The sequence below is a fragment of the Equus quagga genome, chromosome 16 (assembly GCF_021613505.1).
Source record: "Equus quagga isolate Etosha38 chromosome 16, UCLA_HA_Equagga_1.0, whole genome shotgun sequence".
Taxonomy (NCBI): Eukaryota; Metazoa; Chordata; class Mammalia; order Perissodactyla; family Equidae; genus Equus; species Equus quagga.
This window is the reverse complement of record NC_060282.1, coordinates 51,043,141-51,070,643: the sequence shown is the minus strand read 5'-3', so window position 1 is coordinate 51,070,643 and position 27,503 is coordinate 51,043,141. Positions and strand designations below refer to the sequence as shown.

Here is a 27,503-nt window from a genome sequence, read left to right as displayed (position 1 = left end):
GGTCTACCACAGGAATGGCACTCTGCCAACAACCTTGGAAAAGTTTGAGCAAGGAAACAAATTCTCCCTTAGAGCCTCCAAAAAGGAACACAATGCTGCCAACATCTTAGTTTTAGCCCCTGAAACCCATGTGAGACTTCTAGCCTGCAGAAATATAAGATAATAAATCTGTGTTTAAATGCTATGTTTGTTTTAATTTGTTATAGCAGAAAAAGAAAACTAATACAACCATTCTATTTTTCCACAGACACTCCTACAAGGGAGGCTGAAGAGCAAGAACTACTACATTTCAACTAGAAAGGGGTTAAATCACAGGCACATGAAAGGCAGAAGATAATGGGAGTTTAGTAAAATGAGCAAAAGGCCCAAACTGACTTCTTCCTGTGAGGTCTGTGTCTTATACTGACCCAGAGATGAAAGCAGAGAAATAGATACCTTCACACACTGTACAGGCACTGTAAACTAGGGCGCCCCTTTTGTAATTCACTTTTGCAATTAGAATCAAAAGAATTTAAAATATTCATTATATTTGAAATAAAAATCCATTCCTAGAATACGTCTCAAATTCAAATCTGAAACATCGAGCAGTTGTAAGTGAAATGATATTTATCATAGTGCTGTTAATGAGAGCATAACCACTCTGATGCTCTGTAATATAGAATCTCCATAACAGAGAATCAAAACATGCATATAATATAAAAGTTAAATTATACAGTATAAAGCACTGTTATTTATACAATATGATTACTGAAACAAAAAATTAACAATAACCATTTGCTAAAACAAACTGGAAAAAAATAAAACGTGTTTATAGTGGTTGTCCTTGGGAAGTGAAATAATTGTTTATTTCTACTTTAGTACTTTCTAAATTTTCTGTAACAATTAGGCATTAAAAAAACAAAAATGGAAGTGTGGTTATTTCAGGAAAAGGAGAAAAATTTAAAAACTAAACCTACTTGCACAGAAGGCCTAAGGAAGAAGAGCCCAGATGAAAATCTAGATGAGGTTAACAAAAAGCCAAGCTGACTAAAATCCAGAAATAATAGGACCAATGAAAGGGTGAATGAGCGAGGACGTGTACACTTTAGTGGTTCATTTTGTACTGCTTGATGTTACCCTTGAAAGTAGCTAAAATTAAATTATTATTCAAATAGGCCCATAAATTTTGAATACCTGCTGTGGTAGGCTAAATAGTGTCCCCCCTAATACCCAACGAATTCCTGGAACCTGCACATGTCACCTTATATGGTGACAGCAAATTTGCAGAAGTGATTAGGTTAAGAATCATGATTGGGGAGATTACCTTGCATTTTCTGGGTGAGCATGAATTTAATCACAAGTGTCCCTATAAGAGAGAGGCAGACGGAAATCTGAGAACAGAAAAGGAGAAAGGTGATGCGGCAACAGATGCAGGGAAAGAAAAGGTGATGACAGTGGATCCATGAGTCAAGGAAAGAGGACAACCTCTCAAAGCTGGAAAAGATAAAGAAATGGATTCTTCTCTAGAGCTTCTGCAGAGAGCTCACCTGCTGACACCTTGATCTCAGCCCAGTGAAACTCATTTCTGACTTCTGGCCTCAGGAACTGTAAGAACATAGATGTGTATTGTTTTAAGCCACCGAGTTTGAGGTAATTTGTCACAGCAACCATAGGAATGTATTTCATCTGCCAATGAGGAAAATACTATGAAATATTGAAATTCTATAAGAAGCAATAAGAAAAATAAGTTTAGGGTTATTTTTTGGATGTTTGTGTATTTTTCTTTTGTTTTGTGTGGTTTTATGGTGGATAATATATACACAAGTGACCCCAAATGAGTCACATAGTCATGTCCTTAAAAATTTTACTCCCCTTGAGGGACCTGTGACTTGCTTCTAATTAATAGAATATTTGGCTAGCAAAATTCTGTCTTGTTAGCACACTCTAGAGATTATTACCAGCTGGCATTGAAGAAGCAAACAGCCATGATGCGAACGCCTATGGAGAGAGCCACTTGATAGGGAATTGCAGAGGGTATTCAGTATTTGAGAACTCCAGCTGAAAACTGGTAAGAAGCCACAGCCTTCAGTCATAAAGCTACAAGAAACTGAATTCTGCAACAACCTAATGAGATTGAAAGTGGATTCTATCTCAGTCAAGCCTCTAGATGAGAACACAGCCTGGCCAACAACTTGATTGCCACCATGAGAGATCCTGAGCAGAAGAAGGAGCTAAGTTATGGAGGAATTCTGGCCTGAAGAACTGTGAATTTACATGATATACATTATTTTAAGCAGCTTACTTTTGGTGGGGGGAGATGGGTTTTTTGAAAACATCATAGAGAAAAATCCAGTAAGTGAGAAAATAATGTGAATATCATATAGATTTTAAAATAGCTATCATAAATAGAATAGCAGAAAATACTTAAGATATGAAATGAACACACAGAAACGAAAATTCCTTGGTTAAAAAAATGAACTTCACAGAAAAAAATTAGGAGACAACAAATTATAGATATATTTAGCTATATCATTGCTGTTATCTTTTTTGTTATGGTGGTAGAAGATTTTCTCTTTTTTGGCTATTTTTCAATTATTTGTAATGTTTTACAGTTTTATAATAAAAATCACAAAGTTATAAAGTTTTAAATGCAGACATTATAACAACTTAGGCACTGATAAGTACTATCTTTCACTTTGACTTTTCTTAATTAATTTAGTTAATTATTAAGAAGTTACTATTTGCCAGACTTAGGTCCAGGTATACTGGGTATAATGATAAAAGAGCAGAAAGATTTCTGTTTTCATGGGCCTTATGTTCTTAATTTATTTTGACTTTTCCAGAGGAGCGCATTTTCATTTTTTTTACTTCTTTTTTTATGGCATATTGTGAAATTTTTACTGTATCTTACTGGCATAGTCACATTGACACTTGGATTATGCATGCCAAGATTCATTTGTTCATTGAACAAATTTATTTTGATTTGACAATATGCCAGGTGCAGTTACAGTCATGAGGGAAAGATCAGTGAACAGACAAGATCCCTACTCTTACAAGTTTGTATTCCTGCAAGTGAAGTCAATAATAACGAACTAAACAAATGTATAGCATAGTATCACTTGTATAGTTTAGTATGTATACTATCACTTTAGGCAGTGATAAGTGATATGCAGAAAAATAAAGCAGGGTGAGTGGCACAGAGAATCTTGGAATGATTGAGTTACCATATTAGTTACAATATTCTGGAAAAGTGTAACTCTGGGATGATATTTGTCAGATCTAAATGAGTGAATGACTAGATGCTTATCAGGTAGAAAGGTGTATGGGCGGACACAAAAGCAAATGCCAAGTCCTTGAGTTGAGAACGCACTTGGTAAGCTAGATGAGCAGCAAGGAGACTTGTGCAGCTGGAGTTGATAAAGGAGGGAATGAATAGTTGAGAATTAATTTTGAGTGGTATCTGGAAGGCAGGTGATGTATACTTGTTACAAGCTTGCCTCAAGGGCATGTCAACTCTCCTGTTCTTTCCCATAGTACAGTCCATTGACAGCATGATCATCTTGATATTCTGCACAATGTAACACGGGTCCACTACATTGATGACATTTTGCTAATTGCTTCTAACTTTGCGACCTCTGGAAAATGGGGGAAGTGGACTAAAGAAGGAGGCTGCAAGGATGAAGGAACTTTGTTGTTTATTCTCAGCTACTTCCAATTTGCTCCCTATTTGACATCCTGTCTGCTCATGCTGCCTGTGAGCACCACCTCAGAAAGGCTTCTTCAGCAATTCCCTCCTGTAGTAGCAGTTCTATCCCATTTATGGAGTTCCAACATTTTCAGGACCAGATTCATTGTGCCCTGTCCCATAACGTGTCTCCTCTAGCTCAGAAACACCAGGGCCAGCTAAGCAGTGCATTCTCCTCAGAAGTCTGAGTTTCATTTTCTCAAAGACCTCTCACTTAAGTTTTTATGTTTTAATTATTCCTACTTGTGATGGTTAATTTTATTTTTAGAGGAACATTAGCCCTGAGCTAACATCCACCACTAATCCTCTTCTTTTTGCTGAGGAAGATCGATCCTGACCTAACATCTGTGTCTATCTTCTATTTTACATGTGGGATATCTGCCACAGCATGGCTTGATAAGCAGTGCTTAACCACTATGCCACTGGGCCGTCCCGTTGTGCTGGTTAATTTTATGTGTCAACTGAGTTAGGCTAAGGTACCCAGTTGTTTGGTTACACACTAGTCTCAATGTTTCTGTGAAGCTATTTTGTAGATGTAATTAACACTTACAGTAAGCTAACTTTAAGTAAAGCAATTTACCCTTCACAATGTGAGTGGGCCTCTACCAGTCAATTGAAGGTCTTCTGAGCAAAAACTGAGATTTCCTGGAGAAGTAATTCTGCCTCAAGACTATAACCTTAAATCTTGCCTGAGTTTCCCGCCTGCTGCCTGTCTTACAGACTTCAAAGTAGCAAGCCCCAACATTCACGTGAGACAATTCCTTAAAATAAATCCCCTATATCTATATCTACATCTATATCTAAATTTATATCATCTATACCCATATCTATCTCTATATCTGTCCCCTATTGGTTCTGCTTTTCTAGAATACTTGACTCAGTCACTGCCTCTTTCCTTTTTCCTTTCAAACCTAGGTATGGGGGCTGCTTCCTGCTACCTCCCTGATACCCCTAGTAATCTCTTTTTACCTTTTCAGTTACTTACTTAACACTTTATATCCAGCTAAAGTTTTTACATCAAATTCTCTCCTTTCAAATAACTGATGTGTTTTCTGTCTCTTGATTGGACACTGAATGTTGCTTTCTTGTAAAGACATTAGGTATTCTTCAAAGAGTGATTGGACACTTTTGGATAGTTCTTATGAAATGACAATTTCTCACCTCTCTACCTCTAACAAGTAATCTAACACCTATTAAAAATGTGATGTTTATTGTCAGTGTCCTTAGTAATGTCTTCTCCTCCATCCTCTTTTTAATTTGCCTATAAAAGTTATAGCAGAAGAGCTTCTCCACATGGAAGCCCTAGATACTTTAATTGAACTAAATGCCAAAATAAACTGATAAGTGTTTATTCCTGCTTTTCTTCCTCCAGCCACAGTTCCCTTCTTCCTCTAGATTTCTGCTCAACACCTCTGGTTATCTTAAAACATTACATCATCATAAATATTTAAGCTTTTTAAATTATGTAATCATAACTATTGTTATCTTTTAATATGCTTTGATACACATACTGCATTTATGGTTTTGCTCATGGAACAAAATAAACTAGTATACAGAGTGCAAGAAATCCAAATAAACTTTATTTGTTTTAATTTCAGAATTTTAGTCATTAAAACAAATACATATTAAGCATATCATTTTAGTCATTCTTCTCAATCTGCCTCTTGTTCAATCTGTGAATAAAATTCAATCATCCCTTAGTGGGTAGGATCACGTAATTAAAATGCAAATTTCAGTATAGTTCATTCCTCATTAAGTAGCTAAAAATAACTACAAATGCTATCATTGTATTCTACTACATGTCAATTTGTTGGAATATACTCTGAGGAATTAATCCTTCTGCTATATTTCTAATCTCATTTTTTAGTATACACTCCAAATGAACAAACCAGTAAAGTTTCCATATTTGGTGAAAGAAAAATGTCTCTTGATTCCTTGCTATTGTAAACAGCATGATTCTTTTTCTTTTATGAGAATTGTAGGCATTCCAAGCTAGAAATAATCTCCTTCAAGTTTAATAATATCAAGTGCTGCTTCTTTGTATTTCAGAAATATGTTGGTATTATTTTCAAAATATAATTGAGTTAAAAGTTACTTGATGCCTGAAGAATTCCAATGTCACAAAATGTTATACATATCATTCACATTTTCTTATTCTTGTGTAATAAATTGTATGTAATATGAGATCATTTTTGTCTTATTTTTCAGTTTTTTAAATTAATAAATAATATCTAAATAAATGTTCATTAAAAATAAGTCAAACATAAAAAATACATAAAATAAAACATGAAAATTGGATCTTCACTCTTCTCCAGCTCCAATGGTTTTTCTAGAGACATTCAGGGTTAACCATCTCAGAGACATCATCCTAAAACCTGAAATGAAACCTGTGTACATAGTCATAAGAAAACCCAAACAGATAGAATCTCTGTGTGTATGTTTTTGTTTTTGTTTTGTTGAAGAAGACCAGCTCTGACCTAACATCTGTTGCCAATCTTCCTCGTTTTGCTTGAGGAAGAGTGTCCCTGAACTAACATCTGTGCAAATCTTCCTCTATTTTATATGTGGGGTGCTGCCACAGCATGGCTTGGTGAGTGGTATGTAGCTCCATTCCTGGGATCCAAACCCACAAACCCTGGGCCACAGAAGCAGAAGGCACGATCCTAACCACTACACCACCAGGCTCACCCATGTATGTATTTTAATTTTGAACTTTTGTTTCTGTGCATATAAAACTATTCAAGTACGTTAGTTTGTGTATGTATGTAACCATTCCTATACTGGTGGTACAATTGTCTTGTCATCATTTTTCTAGTACATTTAATTTTTTTTCTTTTAAAGGCTATTAAACAATAGCCTTTAAAAAAGAATTCTTGAGCCAAACGATATGTACAATTTAAGTGTTACTACTTAGGCAAAGCTGCCCTCCAAAACTTGATAACAATTCGCATTCTCACCAATTGTAGATGAGAATATCTGAAGATTTAAATGTATTAGAGTAAATGTTTTTATAAACATAAATGAATCAATTAAATCTAATTGATGATATCTGTGCTTCACTACTTAAAATATCTATATTCACCAATTTATTAAGATGTGGGAAAATATGCCTAAAATGTATATTTCTACATTTTCTGTCTCCTTATGTATTTCACTTGACCATAATGAAATCATGTAATTGAATTCTTACAATTTCATTTGGATTTTTAAATACATATTTGTTATTTATAATTGCCCTGTACAGGGGATACATTCCTGGTGATAAATACATGTGTTCAAGGAAGATTTTCTTTTTGCAAAATAGACTCATTTCATTTGTTCCAAATCTCAAAATCAAGGTAACCTGAATTCAGGAAATTTTGAGTCATCAATACTACTCTATATTTCAACTCTCACCACAGCAGTCTTAATTTCACCTAAGTCTTTTACATGCATTCCATATACAGAAAGCATAGGTTTGAACTGCACCAGACTAACACTTTCAGACTCACCTGAAACTCTGAAATTTTTCTCTTGTTACCATCAGATACCTACTCATACACTTTAATCTTGCACTTGGATTTTGACAAAGATATTTTTCCTATTTTCTCAATTTTAAAAAGCCCCCTTTCTTGTTTTATATAGCTGAAAAGTACCCTAATGTAATCTTGCCTAGTGTTTTCTTCCTCTACACTAGGCTTTCTGACATTATATTGCCTGTTGTTTCAACCCCCGCAGGAATTGAATTCTGAGCCTAAACTACCATTTATGTGCCACATTTTGTCCAAGTTATCTGAATCTGTGTGCAACTGCTAGTCAGATAAATGCTAAAACTGTATATTAGAATTAAACGGGTGCCTGAAATTGCTGTCTATAACTATACTGCACTGATGCCCCGGAAAATTTGCCTACTTGGACTTCCTTCTAAAGTCTTAACTTCACTGTTTGGCTTTGTACTCAAGGCAACATAGAGGATAAGTCAGATTTACATAATGAAGCACATACACCACAATATGTTTAATGTCACAGACATTGTCATAGACAATGTAGTAGGTAGCATAAGCATGATTCCAATTCAGTTTCCCAACTTCCAGTCTAAAGTGTACTTCCTAATATCACGTTAATTTCATATTCAAAACTGAAGGTTGATAATTCTTTTCTAATATACATTTTAACATATTACAAGATTAATGGAAAATGACAAAGAGAATAGTTTAATCACTTCTCTTGCAAATTAGTTGAAATTTAATGCATTCTAAAGAGAAATTTAGAGAAAGAGTTTGAATAAAATCATATATTCAGCAACACAGAGAGAGTACATTATACAGAATTAATATATTATTCAAAAGACTAAATCAAAATAGATATATTTAAACTAAATCTTTTTCTGTGGGTTAAGAATTTGTAAAACATTCTTTATAGCTCACTATGTTAAAAAGATCTTTCAGTTGTTATTATGGAGAAGAAAGTTCTCAAAAACTATCAAAAGGCACAAAGCTTAATGTGGCTTGTTTCAAAATATAATATTAAGCATTTGTTTCCATTTAGACTTTCTACAATGTCCATTATACTCTCATTTGTGCTTCATAATTTTAAGCGTAGCCCAATAGTAAAAAGAAAATTTGTTCTACACAGCTATTTAACATAAAATACATTTAATATGGTACGAAATGGAATAAACACCATAATCATTTATTTTATGTCTTGCCTCTGAAAAAAAATTCCAAGAAATTGATTATAATTCAACAGGGAAACCAGTCACATATGATGCTCCTTACAAAATATGCTATATATCTACGTTTCCCCCACTAGATCTAAGTTTCATCCTTCTACACTGTGTCCTGTGTCTGGGATACTGACTTGTATGCACTTCATGAAAAACTACCTTACCCTCTTGCTTCCTCTTGGAGTCATTCTACGAAAGAAACTAGCAGGAGAAAAGAGCATAGGAAGAGAATGAGGTGATGGTGTTTATTTTCCAACTCTTTTCCTGCAGAGGTTGCTAAGGGTTCACTAAGACACTTTGCCAAAGAATACATATGTTGTCAGACATCCTTGTCCATATACATACTTTTTAATGATTCTTATAACAGCACCTTTCCCTTATCTCCCCAGGCCTAGGTACTGCCTCGCCAAATATATATATATATATATATATATACATTTGTATTATCTCAAAAAGGGCCTTATGTTTTTCTAAATAGATCCTTAACTTTAATATCCTCAAATTCCCAGTTAGGTTTTTTTACTATCTTTTATCTACCAAAATCCTGAATGATACAGAAAACAGTAATACAGACTTATGAAGAGTTTAATAAGCTTTATTTGCATAAAACAAGTTTAAAACTTGAAAAGATTGCCAAAAACAACCATTTCAAGGCTCTGGAGACTGACTAAAGACAGATGACAAATTGAGAAACGTTATCCTTCAAAACCTGCTAGACATTTGGATAAGAACACTGGGAGTCTGTGGTCATGCTGCCTCAGTGTGCTCCCACCTTCCAACTTCACCCTCAGTGGTCAGTGAAAATAATTACTGTACCCATGTAGGCCTGAAAATGAAACCCAACACCTTTGATACCAAAATGCCTGGAATCCACTGGGGCTGGGTAGCATAAACTTGTGACAATGACAACAAAAAATAACAAACTTGGTGAAAACAAATGGGGCAAATATTATAGTTTGTCAGTTGAGATTGTGATACTTGTTGGGGAAATTTTCAGACAACCGACAGATTTAACAGACTGACCCTAGAAAGGAGATAGCCAAATAAGGGCTAAATTAGGTCTCCACACATACGTAGCTGAATGGGAAACTACACATGAACAGGGAAGACCCTCCAAAGTGTAGTAGAAAAAAAACAATGGACCCTGAGAACTGGCTGAACAGATCAATCAGTGCATAGTAGAAGCCTATGGGTTTGAGATATTGTCACATAATCTTTCCAAATCACTGGTTAGCCATAAAAGTATAAAGTTACAAATGTTATCTCTTGAAGCTAGGCAAAAAACAAAAATAGGAATTAGAAGAAAAAAAACTTAGTGGAGACATCAGTGGCTGCACACCACAGGAGAGACACATCCTGCAGTTTATGTGAGGAATGTTACAATAAAACAAAATAATAAAGTATCAGAAAAAATGAATACAGAGCTGATGAAATGTTTTATGTAAAATGTCTAATTTTCAACCCAAAATTATGAGACACATACACATAGACAAAAAAGCAAAATGTTATCCATTCCTGGAGAGGGGAGGAGGGAAGGAGAAGCAGTTAATAGAAACTAACTCTGAAGGAATAAAGGTGATAGATTTAGCCAACAAAGAATCAATAGGAGCTATTATAAATACGTTCAAGCAATTTATTAAAGAAAAATATTATGGCAACATCTTAACAAATAGGCAACCTCAATAGAGAAACAGAAATTAGAAAATAAGAACCAAATGGAGCTTCTAGATTTGAAAAGAAGAGAAAACAGAACAAGAAGGAAGAAATAGTAAACTCATAGATCAATAGAAACCGATTTGAAAAACAGAAATAAAAAAAATGTTGGAAAAAAATCAAAGCAATTTCGAGACCTGTGAGACAATGCCAAGTGTATCAACATATGTGTATTGAAAATCCAAGAAGAAGAGGGGTGAGAGAAGGGGGTGACATTATTATTTGAGGAAATAATAGCTAAAAGCTTTCAAATATTCAAGGAAAATCATTAACCCAGAAATACAAGAAACTCAATATACTCCAAGTAGGACAAACACAAACAGATACACCTAGACACATCATAAGGCAAACTTCTGAAGGACATAGATAAGAGAAAATACTGAAAGTAGGAAAACTTTCCTTTCATTTAGGAAAACATCAGTTATTCACCAATTATGTTCTGCATTATTCTGGAGGATCTCGCAGTGCCACAAACCAATAAAAAGAAATAAAATGTATCCATATTGGAAAGGAAGAACTAACAATGTAGTTTTGACAGACAACATGATCATCAACAGTTACTAAAAATTAGAAATAATTTTTGCGAAGTTACAGAAACAAAATCACTACAAAAATGATTTTATCTCTATATACTAACAAAGAAAAAATAGAAATTAAATTTAAAAATTAATATCGTTTTTATACCATCAGAAAACTATCAACTACATAGAAATAAGTCTGATAAAATATACATATCTACACTCTGAAAACTAAAAACTGTTTCTGAGAAAACTTGAAGAAGACTTGAAAAGATGGAGAGATATGCCATGTTCATGTATCTCAAGACTAAATATTGGTAATAGGTCAACTTTCCCTAAATTTAGTTACAGATTCAATGCAATACCAATAAAAATACAAATACCCTTTTAAAAATATACACACTGGCAATTTAATTTTATTTGCATGTTAAAATAGCAAGAGCCTGGAGTAGCTAAAATAATTTTGAGTAAGAATTACCAGTTAGAGGACTTACACTACTGATTTCATGATGTTATAAAACTACTGTCATGAAGACAGTGTGATATTAGCGTCAAAACATATAAACAGACCAACAGAACTGAACATACAGAAATAGATCCACACATACATAGCCGATTTATTTTTTGATAAAGGCGTGAAAGAATGCAGTAGATAAAGAATAGTATTTTCAAAAAATGATCCTGGAATAAACTGGATATTCATTTAAAAATAACTTTCATGGGCCGGCCGGTTTGTGCAGCGGTTATGTTCGCATATTCCACTTCGGCGGCCCGGGGCTCGCAGGTTCGGAGCACGGGTGCCAGATGTGGCACCACTTGCCAAGCCATGCTGTGGCAGGTGTCCCACATATAAAGTGGAGGAAGATGGGCATGGATGTTAGCTCAGGGCCAGTCTTCCTCAGCAAAAAGAGGAGGATTGACAGCAGATGTTAGCTCAGGGCTAATCTTCCTCAAAAATAAATAAATAAATAAATAACTTTCATCTATACTTCACTCTTAAAACAAGTATTAACTCCAAATGGATCATCAGAGAGAGTATTGTGAAAAATACAGGGAAAAAACATAGTTTAAAATTTCTGTTCTGGATTAGGCAATGATTTCTTAAATATAATACCAAAAGCATGATTCATTAAAATCTGGTAAATTAGACTTCTTCAAAATTAACAAATTCTACTCTTGGGCAACATATTTGAACAGATACTTCAAAAAGGAAATTATATAGATTTCAAATAAGCCCATGAATAGATGCTCAACGTCATTAAGTTATTGGAGAAACAAAAATTGAAACTGCAATGAGAGATCACAACAGGTTTATTAGAACATCTACAATTTTAAAAAACTGACCATACCGGGGGCTCTCCTTACACTGCTAGTGTGAATGTGAAATGGGAAAACTCTTTGGAAAACAGTCATGCTGTTTCTTAAAATGCTCAACGTTAATCTCCACATTATCCAGCTATTCCATGGCTAAGATGTTATGCCCCTCACTCCTCCAAGATAAAAACTTATGTCAATACAAATAACTGTTCATAAATATTTATAGTAGATTTACCTGTAGATTTTCCAAAACTTAGAACAGAACAAATGTACATTAACATGTGAATGGACATACAAATGATGGTATAGTCATCAATGAAATACTACTCAGCAGTAACAAGTAATGAAGAATTAACGCATACAGTAAAATGGAGAAAACTAAAACTAATTATGCTGTGTGAAAGAAGTCAGACAAAAAAATCATACATAACGTATGATTCCATTTATATAAATTCTGGAAAATGCAAACCAATCTTTAGTGGCAGACAGCAGTCTGGGGAGCCCGGTAGGGGTGGGGCTGAGGAAGCACAAGATTCTGCATGTCTTCTGGTGTACAGGCTGGATTTTGTACTTCTGCAATTGGAATGTGCAATGATCTAAATATCCTTATAGGTCTAGAAAAGTAATTGAGAGTGAGTCCTGAGAAGAATTCTTTGTGAGCATTTCCTTGTGTGGCAACTGCTGCAGGTGAAGTGGCTGCTTTACTGGCAAGGAAAGCTCATTGGGATTGGGCTTTACCATTTTAGCCTTGGCTGTACATGCACAAACATTCTCATTTCATATCTAAGTATCCCATGTCTTCCCCATAAGTGCCCTTACCTTAATAGGAAAGACTGTACACTCTACATACTGCATCTATCTAATCTAATCTACCTACTGATCAATCAATTAATCATTCTATTAATGTGCTGATCTATATGTGCGTGTGGCAGTGTGTCGCTGTGTGTATGTATATAAGAAACAAGACTATTTTGCTACATGTTAAATGTTCCTTTTTGAAATTTTACGTGTTTAGGAAAGAAAGCAAATGAGAATTAACACAGCACTTTCAATAATGAGGGCCATATGTGTGTATAAATACAATACACACACACACAGCTTCCCACCATTTAAACAACTCTCTCCCAATATTTCTAAAATGTAGTTCATTGTATTTTGATTATAATAACTATTTTTGTGCATAAGTAGATGTGGGCTCTTTTAGCTCGACAGCAAAATATTTTTTATACTTCTGTCTTTTTCCTATGAAACCTCTGCTATTACACTTTCACAAGGATTATATAAGCTAGTTGCTTTCACCAGTATTAATTTATATGGAAATGTTACTTTTTTGAAGAAGATTCTTCTTTAAACCATAAAATGTCAGCATACTTTTATCACCAAGTATTATAAAATGAGCTAAAACAACAACAGGCTCATTATCTGCAAATTATGTGACTCTATGATTTGTTGTCAACATTTATAAATTTAATATATGAAGAACTAAAAGAAGTTCTCCTTCCAGTTGAAAAGAATCTGGGTTTTGAAATCCAAAATAAAAACGAAGACCTATTTCCAGTCTCATTAGTAGAACATTTTGTTTAAAAAGGACACAGACGTACATCTTCAATAAAGCTAAAAATGAACGAAACCCATACACATCTTATTAGATTATAAATTTTAGGATAGCTGGTTTTAAAAGATGATTGGACCACAACTAGACAATCACTGGATCTTAGGAGATAGACTGCACTGGGAATGTGAGCTGTTATTTTCAAGGCTACCATATTGTTGGAGAGCAGGATTAAGATTAGGTAAATTTAAAATGCCACAAAGTTCCTTGTTCCTATCAAGATTGAGGTGTTTTTCTTGAATAAATGCTCCTTGGGTTCAGCAAGCCTTTGGTGAATTCCCAAAGTTGTTACAAAGTCAACTCGCTCCATTTTTTTGTTGCTTTTATGGGGAAGCAACTTTTTGGAGGTCCTTACTGCTCTACCTTCTTTGATCCTACTCCAAAAATGGGTTTTTAAAGTCTCTTTTAATTTCTTAACTCTCCCAACACACTTAGAAACTGCAAGTCATTTTTTCCTCTGTTGTCTGCATCATTCTATGCATTCGATGTACCTCTCTATAATAAGGTGTCCAAATTATTATAGCTAGTCGAAAATGAATGTTTCTATAAGATAAACTACCTGAGGTAATATTTTATTTATTTTAAATAAGTATAATATTTATTTATGTAAACTATTTATAATTTAATGATAATGTTTTGCATAGTGCCTGATATAAAGGGAGCTCATTATATTAATATTTTCATGATGAATTAATCCTCTATAACATTTCTCTTTGGTAATTATAGAATATATTCATTGTAAAAGGCTATTTTTGTGGGAATAATGAAGTATGCTTCAATATGGAGGAATTTTACTTAATGACCATTAAAATGATAAATGGAATAAATAATAACAAAGGACTTGGGTATATATAGCACTGTGATATAGATCTGCTTGTCTAAATGACGTCTAATGCATTGAGTGAATTATCACAACATGATTTTACACTCAGCTGAGTATCAATACTGAATTTAACAGTAAGACCACTGGCACCCCTTGCTGCACTTTTCAATAAAGTTATCAATTGAAGTTGAATTTCAGTGTGTTCACTTTATAAATGAATCTGATCAAAATTGTAGTAGATAAAACAGATATTTACGTTATTTCAGATCCTTTGTTGGTGTGGCTTTGTTTGTTTCTCTTCATCATGCTCAGGAGTTAGTTTGGTTCTGTAATCTAAAGACTCATAGAAACTCTTAGCCTTCATTTCTCTTCACACATGGCCTCTTACACACTTTCTCCAGTCTTTCTGCAGAATTTTTTTTTTGGAGCTTCTTATTCTAAACTCATGTCTTACATTCCCTTTCTGTCTGTTCTGAATTGTGACAATATTCTCAAATATAGTAATTCCAATTACATATTTTATCTTCATCTTTATCTATTCTATTATTCAATTGGTTCATTTATTTTAATTTTAAATATACTCACTTTTTTTTATTTTTGAACTTCTATTTAGTTCTTCTGCAAATCCACATTTTTTAATACCATGTCCTGTTCTTGGCTTACAATTTCCCTTCCTTTATTTTTTTTTAAAAAAACACATGATAATTAAAAATAGTTTTACATTGTTCTTTAATTTATAGGCTACACTTTCGCTTATAATGCTATTTCCTTATATGGTTTATAATTTTTCATTCAAATCTTTTCTTCAGTGAGAGTGGTTTTACTGAAAGTCTTGTGCATTCTGGACTGTGGGTGTGTCCCTTTAAAGCTCATCTGTGGCACTGGCCTCTACTGCTCAGCAGTAACTTTCTCCAGTTCCATACCGCTTTATGTTTTGTTTTCATTTTGATTTCTCAGGTTGGGGTAGCTGTACCATATGGGTAACACAAATTCAAAACCAAATCCCACAGGAAGCAGAAGACATGCTCTAATAATATCTTACGGGATGTCTTTTTATCTTTTTTGAGACCTCGAGTATCAGGGATATGAAGGGGCTTGACTTTTGTTGTATAACACTTGAATATTTAATGTATGTCTGAATTATTTAATTAAAAGCACTTGTATAAATATGTACATTTATATCCAATCTAAGCTTCAGAGAACTCTACATGAAAATTAAGTTAGGAAGAAATTTGAGATGAAAGCAACAACATAACATGGCTTAATCCAAAGTAAGAGTCCTGTTTAAATGCTAAATATGGATGAGAAATGAGATTAGCTGGGTTTTAAAATTTTTATTCTTTAAAGTGGCTCAGATTTTATTAAGTACGGAATGTACCCTGGTCTCCTAATGCATTGTTATCATACTATGCAGATGAGTTTTTCCTATTATACATATATGTGAATGTTGAACTACAAACTAAACCTATTTCCTGAAAGTCTTCATTTACATGATGGAAAGTAGGAAGGAAAAAAATCTATTACATCTTGATTTTAGTTTTTAAAATGCCAAGAGGAATTCATTGTGATATCCAAATTGTGAGATGCTAAGATATTTGAAATAAAATTTCAGTATAATGATATTAAAAGGCTAGCAAAGACAAAAACCTATGAATACTAATGCTTACCTATGTTTATTATATACGTGTTGGACTATTCAACAGTTTTTATTATTCTATATGTAAGTTTTTTAAAATTCTTATTTACTTCACTCAGTATTACTTGATAAATGCAGATAAATGCAGAGGTGCCAAGGAATACTGCAAGTCAGTGAATGGATTATATAGGAAGTGTTAAATGTAGTTATTATAACCAAGATTAACTGTGGGGTTATCAGGGTTATGAAACATTGATAGTAATACAGATTACACTAATTATTAATACTTCACATGGTGAGGTTAGAAAGGGCAAGAAAGGGTGATAACACAGATATGAGAGTCATTCTTAGAGAAACATTCATTATTTACATTTTTGGCAAGAATTCCCAAAATGAGTAAATCTACATTTTTATATATCTGACTATAAAATGACCATATCTGCTGATGGACACTACAACCTTCCCCCATAGCTGATGTTTCTTTCTATTTCAATAATTTCTCATGAATAAATTGTTTCCTCTACCTCAGCCCTATGAAATTGTTAACCTGTGTTTCCCAAGATGTCACCTGTGCCCTACCTGCATCAGAATCATCTGGGATGAGATGGGACCTACAAAGGGAGTTTCCCAGGTATCATCACAGAGTTAGTGAGTCAGAGGCACTGGGCTAGAGATCTGATCTCTGGGCTGAAAACAAGGGCCCCAAACACAACTACAACTTGCTGTGGAATGTGGTGAGGCACATACATCTTTCCAACCTCTGCATCAATCTGAAAAATAAACTTGGCTCAGGCACGAGGACCTGAAAGTAGGAAGCACAATATCCCTAGGGCTAGCAAGAGAGTTGAGAGCACCGTAGACACACTGAGCTCTCCCAAGCTGGTCTTTCTAGTATTCAGTCACACATGGCTTTGTGGGCTAGTCTGGGCTAGTTACATCATTAATAACATAGTTTATACAAAAACATAAATTCTGTATTCCAGTGAACAAGCTTAAAATTGTAACACATCAATGATAATGATGCCGTATATTGAGAACTTTACATTTATTATCATTTAGTCCTCAAAAATAAATATGTAAGTTAGTTGCAATATACAAATGCTACAGATGAGGCAACTGAAGTTTAGATAAAAAAATAAGTTAGGTTTTATAAGTTGAAGACTATTTTAAAATTTTTGCCATTGATGTTAACTTGTGATTAGTGTACCATCTGTAAGTAGATATCTTACATATGCAGATTTTGGTCAGGGGTTGCAAACTGAGGTTGGTGTCAAGAGTAAGGAGTTTATGGCTTACAACTGCAGCTGTGTTGTCACACAAACCTGAAACACTGATGACCTGCCTGAGTCCAAAAAGTGAGCCTATGTTTACTTTTCTCTCTCAAATTAATGTTTTTATTTTGTTTACGAAAGCAATACAAAAATTAAGTTTACCAAGATAAAATTATAAGTGGAATCAGTTATTTTCTATAACCAATTATTTTATTCTACAATGAATTATTAGTCTAATAAATCAACTAAATTCTTTGCTTGATTAATCAGACATTATTTTCATTCTACACTAATTTAGACTCACTTGAAATACTGTCAGCCAATTTTGAAAATTCCTTTTAACTTTTAGATTAGTTAACATGTAACTAATGTAACTAACCTATAACTTTCAACTCCCAAGTTCACATGGGAGTAAACATGGTCTCCCAAATGCTGATACAGTAAAACAATCTTATGTAAATAGCTCTCCAAGTTCTTCAACATTGTATTCAAATAAATATAATTATTTTGGCAAAAATAGTTTTGACTTAGTGTACTTAGATAAAAGTTTTTAATACGATTAGAAAAACTGATATATTACACAATATGAAGGAAATCTAATAAATTATTTATTTTCCTAAATATAGAAAATAATGGTATCAATTATTTCTACATAAAATTAAATGCCATAAAGATTATCTTCTATAATAGATAAATGAAATAAATATATGATTTGGCTTTCCAAATATTTCTTCATCTTACCTGCTGGTTTACAGGAAAATTTCTGTTGATCTTTTTGATCTGCAATGATAAATAAATAATAAAAGTGAGAACATCAATGATAAAGTAACACAACATCCCTTTATTTATGAGAATCTATTTTTAGTGAATTAATGTATACTGATATTCTATACGCACATGCTAAAATCACTGCATATTAAACACCAATTACAAAAAGTTGTTTTTCTAAAAAGTTTTGGCTGTCAAAATTATCCCAAATTTTTCATGTAAACATTTTGAAAAAGATTTCCATCTAATGATTTTCTCATTTGTGAGATGGGAAAAGCCCGTGTTTCCATACAATCGTCTAAGAACAGCAAGAGTAACTTTTTGAAGTTTAGTTTTAAACTTTGAAGTCATATTATATTCAATTTGTTTTAACTCTCAAGAGAACCAGAGGAAATGGCATATTCAAACACTAATGGATAAAGCATATGTGTTGAAATACTTTCAGTCAGGACTCCAAATAAAGTATAACCTTTACTTTAAGACAATTTAATGAGTGACATTTCACAAGAATTTAAAGTAAATCTCGAGAGAAAGAATTTCCTCTTTATTAAGTCATGTAAGCAAACTTTAAAAACCAAATGAAAATGCATATCAGATTTAGACAAGTGGCCGTATAATATACAGACTCTTTGCTCAACAAAAGTTTTACTAATTAAAATCAATTATTATTTTTCATTGGTTTTCTAGAGAAACTTAAACAATACGACCCCTGTGTGGTATAATCTTACGTAGACCAAACACAGACTGTTTTCATTTAGAAATTGTTTCATTGAATTATTTTAGTTTTCTTTTTTTTTAGTTTTAGTTTCCTTTTGTCTTACTGAAAAATATAAAACAGGAAATTTAATGGATATGGTGGACAAAATTGGAGAATCATCAAATGGGTCATCTACAAGAACAGACATTTTAAATGACAAGACATGCATCATATGAAATAAGAAAGAAAAGAAAATTTGAGAAGATTTATGTGATTTCAGCAGGGTCATGTACAAAACCATATCTTCCTTACACTGCTCTAATAATTTCAAAATAGTTTGCTCTGGTGAAGAATCAGCCAAGGAACTCTCTAAAACTACTGGTGACTTCTGCTAAGATCACGATAGTTTGCAGATGTATACAGAAAGAGCAGATCCCTAAGCATCTTTTATAAATCAATAAAAAAATCTACATGAATGCTTTGTGGAACTATGCTTTTTGCTAGTGCTTATGGATTGTTATAAAAATTATAAAATTCTATCAGTATTTTATGTGGATCCTTGTCTTCAACTGCACACTATATAGCTTTTTAACTTTTGAGTTTTTAATCTGAGAAACAAAGTCTGAATAATCTATTTTGGAAAGCTGAAAGTCAGCGTGTAGATAAACACTGCATGAGAGAAAATAATGGTTGTGACTGCGAAATACACATGGACCACAGAAATCTTGTTCTACTAGTCCACTCTTAGTAGTGTTTGTGGAACTGACATGCTTTCCTCAGTAGTGTTCCAATCTTACCTCCCCACTAGAATATTTACCAGAATATCAGTCTTATTACCTATGCAAAGTTGTCTCATTATATTTGCTATTATTATTTTTGTTAAGTTTTCCTTAGTATATATCTGACTCTTCCTGTAGAAGATCAACTTAGTAACATATGAATCTTACCACCTTCATCCTTTAAATAAGTTTAGTGTATACTGTTACTTCTATTAAAAGAATAAAATTTATGGTATATTTCCTACCACTTCTCATATATAAGCCAAGAATGTGGAAGCAACATAGACAGACAATTAGAACAGAAGAAAAGAGAAAGGAAGTGTATATTACTGACTAGAAAGTTAGAATAACAAAGTATTTGGTGAGATATGCAAGCAACTAGAACAGAATCTTAAAAAAATAGTATGTAAAAAATGAATATGTTTGGAAAAGCATGAAATGACCTTTAGAAATTATGTGTAGATTTTTTCCCTAATGTGCAACAAATACAATAGAAAAATAAAATGGAGTTAAACGCTAAGTCAACTATTGAAAAACTAACATTCTTTAAGATGAAAATGTTAACAAATTGTTTCTTTTCTTTCCACATTATATCACCATAACTTTGCAACTTCATTTACTTCTTTATAAATTCTTCATGCCATGCTTTTTAACAATTTATCTTATCCCAGGAATCTGAACATAAATCTTCAGATAGAATGAGTTAATACTTAAAAACTGTTACCTGCAGTATTAATAAAATTATTTGACAATGGTATGCTTTTTAAAAAAAAATTATTTCTACTAAAATATACAGCCTTTTAATTGTATAGTGTATAAAATAATCTACTCATATTTATTCATATTTTAATGGATTAATAATTTAAATAATCAAACCACTAAGCAGGAAGGTTGGTAATCACAGTGTGAGACCTGGTGCACAACACGCGAAGCCACTCCACCTAGTACCTGAGATTTGGTAACAAGTAAAGCAAATCAATTCTATTCAGCTTTTTTGGGGGGAGTTAGAGACACAAAACTCTAATTGCTAAAATTTTGAACCTATATACACAACCAAATTCACTTTAAAGATAATTTCAATCTTTCCTACAGCAAGTAGTGAGGAACAATATAAAATATTCCAACATTAACATTTTAAAATAAGACAATACTTAAATATAGAGAAAAATTTGAAGATCTCACATCTCAAAAATTTTTAAACGCTAATTCTAAACACTCTAACAGCATTTCATATACACACATACACGCACACAGCAAAAACTGAGTGGAAAACGCAGTATATACTGAATTATTTATAGTGTCCAAAACTTTAGAATATTATGCAATCATTACAAATGTTCATGATGTACTATTTGTTGATTGGTAATAAGTGATGCTTGTAAACTGTTCCCATTTAAAAACAACAGGATTTTAAGCAATTATTTTTAAAATTTCATGTAGTTACACATAGATTGGTAAATTATGTATAATCACACTCTCACACATTTAGACTACTGTTTGTATGCATGACTCAAAACTTAGTTATTTATTTATTTATTTATTGAGGAAGATTAGCCATGAGCTACCATCTGCTGCCAATCCTCCTCTTTTTGCTGAGGAAGATTGGGCCTGAGCTAGCATCTGTGCCCATCTTCCTCTACTTTATATGTGGGACGCTTACCACAGTATGGCTTGCCAAGAGGTGCCATATGGCACCTGGGATCCAAACCCGTGAACCCTGGGCTGCTGAAGTGGAATGTGCAAACTTAACTGCTGGGCTACCAGGCTGGCCCCTCAAAATTTATTTTTGTATGGTAAATACACACACATAAATAGACCTATGTGTGTGTACAACAGAGGTTTTGACATTAATAAAAAATGTTAATTTTATTTTTGGAGATTATAGCATAATTTTTTCATTTTGCTGCTTTGCATTTTCTAATTATTATTTTTAAATGAAATTATTTGGATAATTAAGAAATAGTAAATTAGTGTAAGCCCTATTTTCTTAACAAATCTGTCCCACTGTACAAAAATTTGAAATCTAAAATTCCACTAAAATGAACCTCAGAAAAGGACTATTTTTAAGGAGAACACTTTTGTTTTCTCCTTCTCAACATGAAGTTCTAATTCATTCATGATATTTTAAAGGCTTGTAACAACCTTTAAGGCACAGTAATACATATATGTACGTGTGTGTGTGCACACACACACGTACATATATATTTGGTAAATGAGATGAGAAGGGGGGAGACTGTCATTCATTCATTTCTAAAATACTTTCAATGATTTTCTACCAAGTGTGAGTCAGGATCTTAAGTGCTAGAACATGGATGTGAAAGACCTACCATTAGGCATGCTAGTAGAATGATGCTAGCTTACAGAGTTCACATAGTCCAATACGGTTCCAGTGTGGAGTGAATATAAGTTCAGTGTGGGAGCTACAATGTAGATGCATAAGAACATCATCAAGCTTTGCAGTCAGAGAGACCTGCCTTTGAATTCCAACTGTAACCTTTACTGTATCTTGAGCCAGGTTATTAGTTACCCTTTGTCTAATTTCCTTCCTTTGTAAAATATTGATAATAATATTAACTACATACGTTTGTTGGAAAATTAAATAAAAAAAAGATGTCATGTAGTTAGAGCTCAATAAATGGCAAATTATTACTAATATAAAAGAAGTTTGGATTTCCTTTGACAACAACGTGGGTGTTTTGAAGAATGCTGAGCAAAGATGTCTTCCACAATACTTTGCAGATGGCTTTCTGTTTTCTTGTCAACTCTAGATTAGGATTTGCATACTCAAGTGTCAAGTGAGTGACAACTATGTGTCAATCAGGCTGAGTGCAAACCTATGGCAGAGTGAAGATTGTAGGCTATTAGCCTCCACAGCCTTAATCACTTGCAGGCATGCCCACAGTGAGATAGAAAAGGAACCAACTGAAGCTTCCTCAGATGTGAAAGTGGTGAAATATCCCACTGTTTATCAGTCAGAAACAGTTTACCTATTTTTACATTTACAAGCATATTCTAGGAAACCTAAATTATAAATGAACATTCAATGTAGAAAATAATGGAAGTAATTTGCTTTGAAAATTACTTATTCTGTAGACATAAATAATATCAATAAAACAGTTTACTAAGTTAAAAATATTGGAAACACTGACAATTTAAATTTATTTTTAAAATGAAGCTTTGTGTTATATGATTGTTTAATTTATTATATGTAGTAAAACGTTAAAATATAAATAATATTTTCTTAGTATTGAAATGCATTTATAAAGCAAAGTTTTAAAAATCGTCTACGTTGGGCAAAAACACTAACTCTAAATAATGGAAATCCCAAGTTCTCCGCATCATTTTTAGACTGCTCTTCAAATAACAAAAATTAAAATTTTTCCAAATGACGTTTTTAATGTTAAACTTCTTAGAAATCAGTGTTAAGTGTATGCTATCAGAACCAATAATTTGTGTTATGAGAAGCTGAAAATTAATATAAGCTTAAAAAAAAGTCAGTATCTGAACATGAAGGCTTGTGGTGGTGAAAGCACATACTTGCAGTCCACATCACACCAGTTGCTTATGCAGCAAGATTACTTAGGCTATTAATCCTAAGGCTATAAAGGAAGCAGAACATGACTTAGACTAGGATTGCCTAACATGTTATTCTACAAGAACAATAAGTGACATAAATTACTAGCAAGTAAAATGCATTCAAGTGAAGGAAATCCTTATTCAGGCTTTTAGTCCAAAAGAGAAAGATAAGCCCATAAATTGTATATTCATCCCTACTTGATTTCTTGGAAGATCACTTCTCACAGGCCTCAAAAGCAGATATTATTTTGTTTCTAAGGGTCCCATTACATTGTCCCAGGTAGCAGACAATGAAAACTTCCTAATTCCATATCTATGACCCTAAGCCTATGCCTGCTAATATGAACACTTTCTTTTAGAAATATTGACTCCAGGCTGCATTGACTGATTCTAGTTCCTATTCCAAGTACCCTGTGTCCTCTGGGGAGGTATAGACATGAGCAGTCTGTGGATCCAGCATTTGCCAGGGTCAGTGGCTGTCAACACAACAGAGCAGAGGACTGCTGTAACGGACGAGGGGTAGCATCATGTTGAAGTTACACAGCTGAAGTAGCTTCCAGATCACAATAGAGTTTTTTCCTCTTCCATGTATACACTAATGACGTTATTCTTCTATTGCCAAAGTAAACTTTGACACTTATGCTTCTTGCCAGACTACATTTAAGCTACAACCTAGGGGGCCACCACTGTTCAGTTGCTGTGCTGGGATATGTTTGTGATAGCAATTATTATCTGTTTCACAAACTAGTGTTCATTCTCTCCTCAGACTCCCTGAATACAAGGGTGGTATCTCATATCTGTTTTCTCCTGGGGAGACAACATGTTAAATAGTTACTGTTGCTAAAAACCACAATGACTTAACTTTGGAGACTACGCATCTATGTTGTATCTTTAATTTACTACTTAATTCAATAATAGCTCCTTTGAAGTTTTCTGGGTTTTATATCAACTCCTTGAGGAGGGAGCCTGTCTTCTTGTTCTTTAGTATTTCCTGTTTCCTCAGTATCCACAGTGCCTTTCCTAACACATTTATACATAGTAGATGCTCAAATGCTGAAGGACATTTCATATATTTTGCACTCCATTGGGACGATTTACTGCAATATGAATTTGTCTCTTATAACGGAAATATTCCATACTTTTCCTACATTATATATCAATTTTGATTTATATGTTGCCAAAACATACTGAATGTTTTAGCAGAGTATTAATTTAAGCCAAGAATGTGAAATACAATTAATGCCTACTTGGAAGTATAAGAGGACACAATTTGCATTGTGTAATCTTTAAGGAACCCCTTACAACATCGTAATAAAAAAAATAGAAAGTGTACTTGAGTCCATACTCATAATATAAGGAAATGATGAAAGAAAAAGAGACAGAGAAAGAAAGGATGGAAGGAAAAAAGAAAGAAAAAGAAACGAAGGAAGGATGATAGGAAAGAAGGAAGAGGGAGAGAATGGACAAATCTCCAAGGCAGAATAATTCCAAATAATTTATGTAGTTATTCTACCCTCATGGATGAGTAGAGAATTAGAAATTCTTTTGCTTCGTTAACGAAAGACATCTATTTCAAAGATAGCAATTTTTTTTAACCATTTTTAATCGTAGACCTTGTTACAAATCTGATGAAACTTATGTAACTTCTCAGAAAAGAAGAAAAGTTAATACCATGGCACAAGAAACAGAGTTGATTTGATCTTCTTCCATCAGGTATTAAAATATGTTATGACTGCCCTTCTTCACAGAAGATGATGACAGGAAAACAAAAAGAGCTGAGACTGAGAGTGACATGTCCAAAGCAGGAGGACTTTGTGTCTCTAAGAATTTTTGATACCATAGTCATTTACAAGCATATGAATTGGTTTAACTAGTTATATGTACTTTGAAAGACAATATCTAGATTCAGGATGTTATGACTTACGCAAAGGAAACAAAACCTAGGTAGTGAAAATTTCTTATTTTACTTGAGAACATAAGTTTTATATAAGTATGGTATGAAATTCAAATATTTTAAAACCAAATATCAACTTATTTTTGTATTATGCTGCAATTGTGATAAGCAAATGCCCAACTCAGTGGGTCATTCTTAGAATTATCTTTGATGCCTAGCACACTGTTGGCTTTTTGCGAATGGAAATTCTGCTTTCTATCTTTTACTCATATTGCAACAATTCCTTCAAAACAGAAAATCACAGGACCTCAGGTAAATTAGATAGCCAGACATTTTCAGATTTGTCGCACACATACACATATTTATAGCATACAGTACTATGTTTTAACATTGCAGACAATCTGTGGAGACCTACGGAGATTTCCTGGTTAATCTGTGTTCATGTGGTCTAACCAGGGAATGTGTTGAATAATTTTAAAATGAGATTAAAAAATAGTTACCTGAACAAAATTGGTCATTGAAACAGAGGAAAGGATTTAAAAAAATGAATCCTTTTAAGTTATCATGGTGTGAAAAAGAAAAAAGAAAGTTGATGTTTCTTTATAATTCTCTAGGCTTAAAGGTAGCAGAATAAAGATATAAAATAGTGTTCTAATATAAATGGTCTTTTCCTATTTTTTCCCTTCTATATCACTTAGCACTATCTAATACTGTTTATTTTATTTATTTATTTTTTGTACTATCATTTCTTTGCCTTCACTAGAAAGTGAGCTCAGGAGGTCACAAAGTTCTGTCTGTTTCATTAAATACATCATTTCTTCCACCCAAAAGATTGCGTAGGTCTTAGCAGATGCTCAATAAATATTTGTTGAATGAGTGAAAAGAGAGAATTCCTCAGAACAAAGAGTCAAACTCTTTTATTTGAGTTTTAACTTAGTCTTAAAGGCAAGTTACTTCTAAAGAAAAAAAATTCTAAATTTTTAACTTTGAATGCCTATAGTAATTGTAATGACTTCAAAACCTAGAGTTTATACCATACATAAAAGAGCTGGAAGGAATGCCTGATGATTTAAAGGCAAGTTCTCATCTTATGGGGAGAATAATTTCTGTGTTGCAACAACAATATGGAGAGAGTTGAGCTCCTGCATCTTGGCCCCTTAGGTCAAGTGTTAAAGGAGTAGTCATAGAAAGCACAAATTAGTTGGGGAAATCCCAGTGAGAGCTTTGGACTCTCTTCCCCATATGCTCACGGAATCCCCATGTCAAACGTGGTTTCAAAGTGAGAAGAGCCATAGATAGAGGAAGTGTTTCAGTCTGAAGGAGAGAATCCAAGATTTCTCATGCTATCAAGCATGGTGATAAAACAACTAGGAGTGCTTAAAGACAAGAAGCAGCTTCATGAGGTGTGAGCGGAGATCCTGGTGGATCACACACATCAGCAACAAGTGCATCAGGGACAAAACATGACACTCAGACCACCTGGAAAGAACTTCTCTGCAGAAGAGTTAACAAGAACCAGTGGTGAGGTGATCCATTACCTCTGCAAGGAGAAGGGGAGGAAAAGAAGAGGGAAACTAGAATTTGAGTATTTACCCCAAAAGACTAAATTCTAATTTAGAAGTAACTGAGATACTAAAATTCACCAAGATTGAGATTACAGCATTAGAAGAAATGGCAGGCAGATTAAGTGCAGTAAGATTTAAATAGATTTCTGTTAAAAAAAATTCTTATGAAACTTGAGCACAGGGCTTATCTGGTAAACTGCTAAATATAACCTTCTCAGTAAGATTTGCTATCATCTGCTTTTCCTGACTTTTGACATTAGAGGGAATTTTGGAATTTAGTCATCCAATTTAACATGTAACAAAAAAGGACATCACACATGAAGGTACATGTTCCTGTAACTTTATATGTTTATGATAAAAGTAGATAATTAAAAATAATATTTAAGGTTTGCCCTTCTACTATGCTTACACCGTACTTCTAGGATACTATTTTAAAAATTCAAATCTTAAATTGCTGTTTCTTATTAAATTAACTGATCAGGCCCATTACTTCAGGAACGAAAAAGCAGAATCTTACACTATTCAAGTCCCTCCGTGATGGGGTCCTTGCCTCTCTCACGGGTCGCCTATATACCAGGTCTCTGTACAGAACTACTCATGTCTGCCTCTGTTGTGCCGCACCGCCGAGCCCGCGCTCGCTCACTCCCCACGCAACACCCGCGGGCGAGCGTGTGCTCTCTTCCTCTCTCCTTCTCTCTTTCCTTCTCTCACATCCTCCATCACTCTTTCTTCATTCCTGTCACTTTTTCACCTGGCAAGGATCTATTCTTCGTTTAGCTGAGGTGCACAGAGATTAAATAGCTTTAAACTCACCTTGAACGTGGCACAGCCTGTTTTTTTTCTGACGCCAAAGGCTATGTTACTGTTATACGTGATCAAGAACCATATCTGCCATGAAAACTTTT

The 27,503-nt window shown here is 33.6% G+C and overlaps 1 protein-coding gene across 1 annotated transcript in view; it reads right to left on the bottom strand.

Moving 5' to 3' along the window:
- Positions 1 to 27,503, bottom strand: part of SNTG1 (syntrophin gamma 1) — a 317,880-nt gene that overhangs the window by 136,505 nt on the left and 153,872 nt on the right. The window contains exon 11 of the mRNA XM_046642673.1: positions 18,061 to 18,099. Coding sequence (XP_046498629.1) covers positions 18,061 to 18,099 — 39 coding nt within the window. The remainder of the gene's footprint in view (positions 1 to 18,060; positions 18,100 to 27,503) is intronic.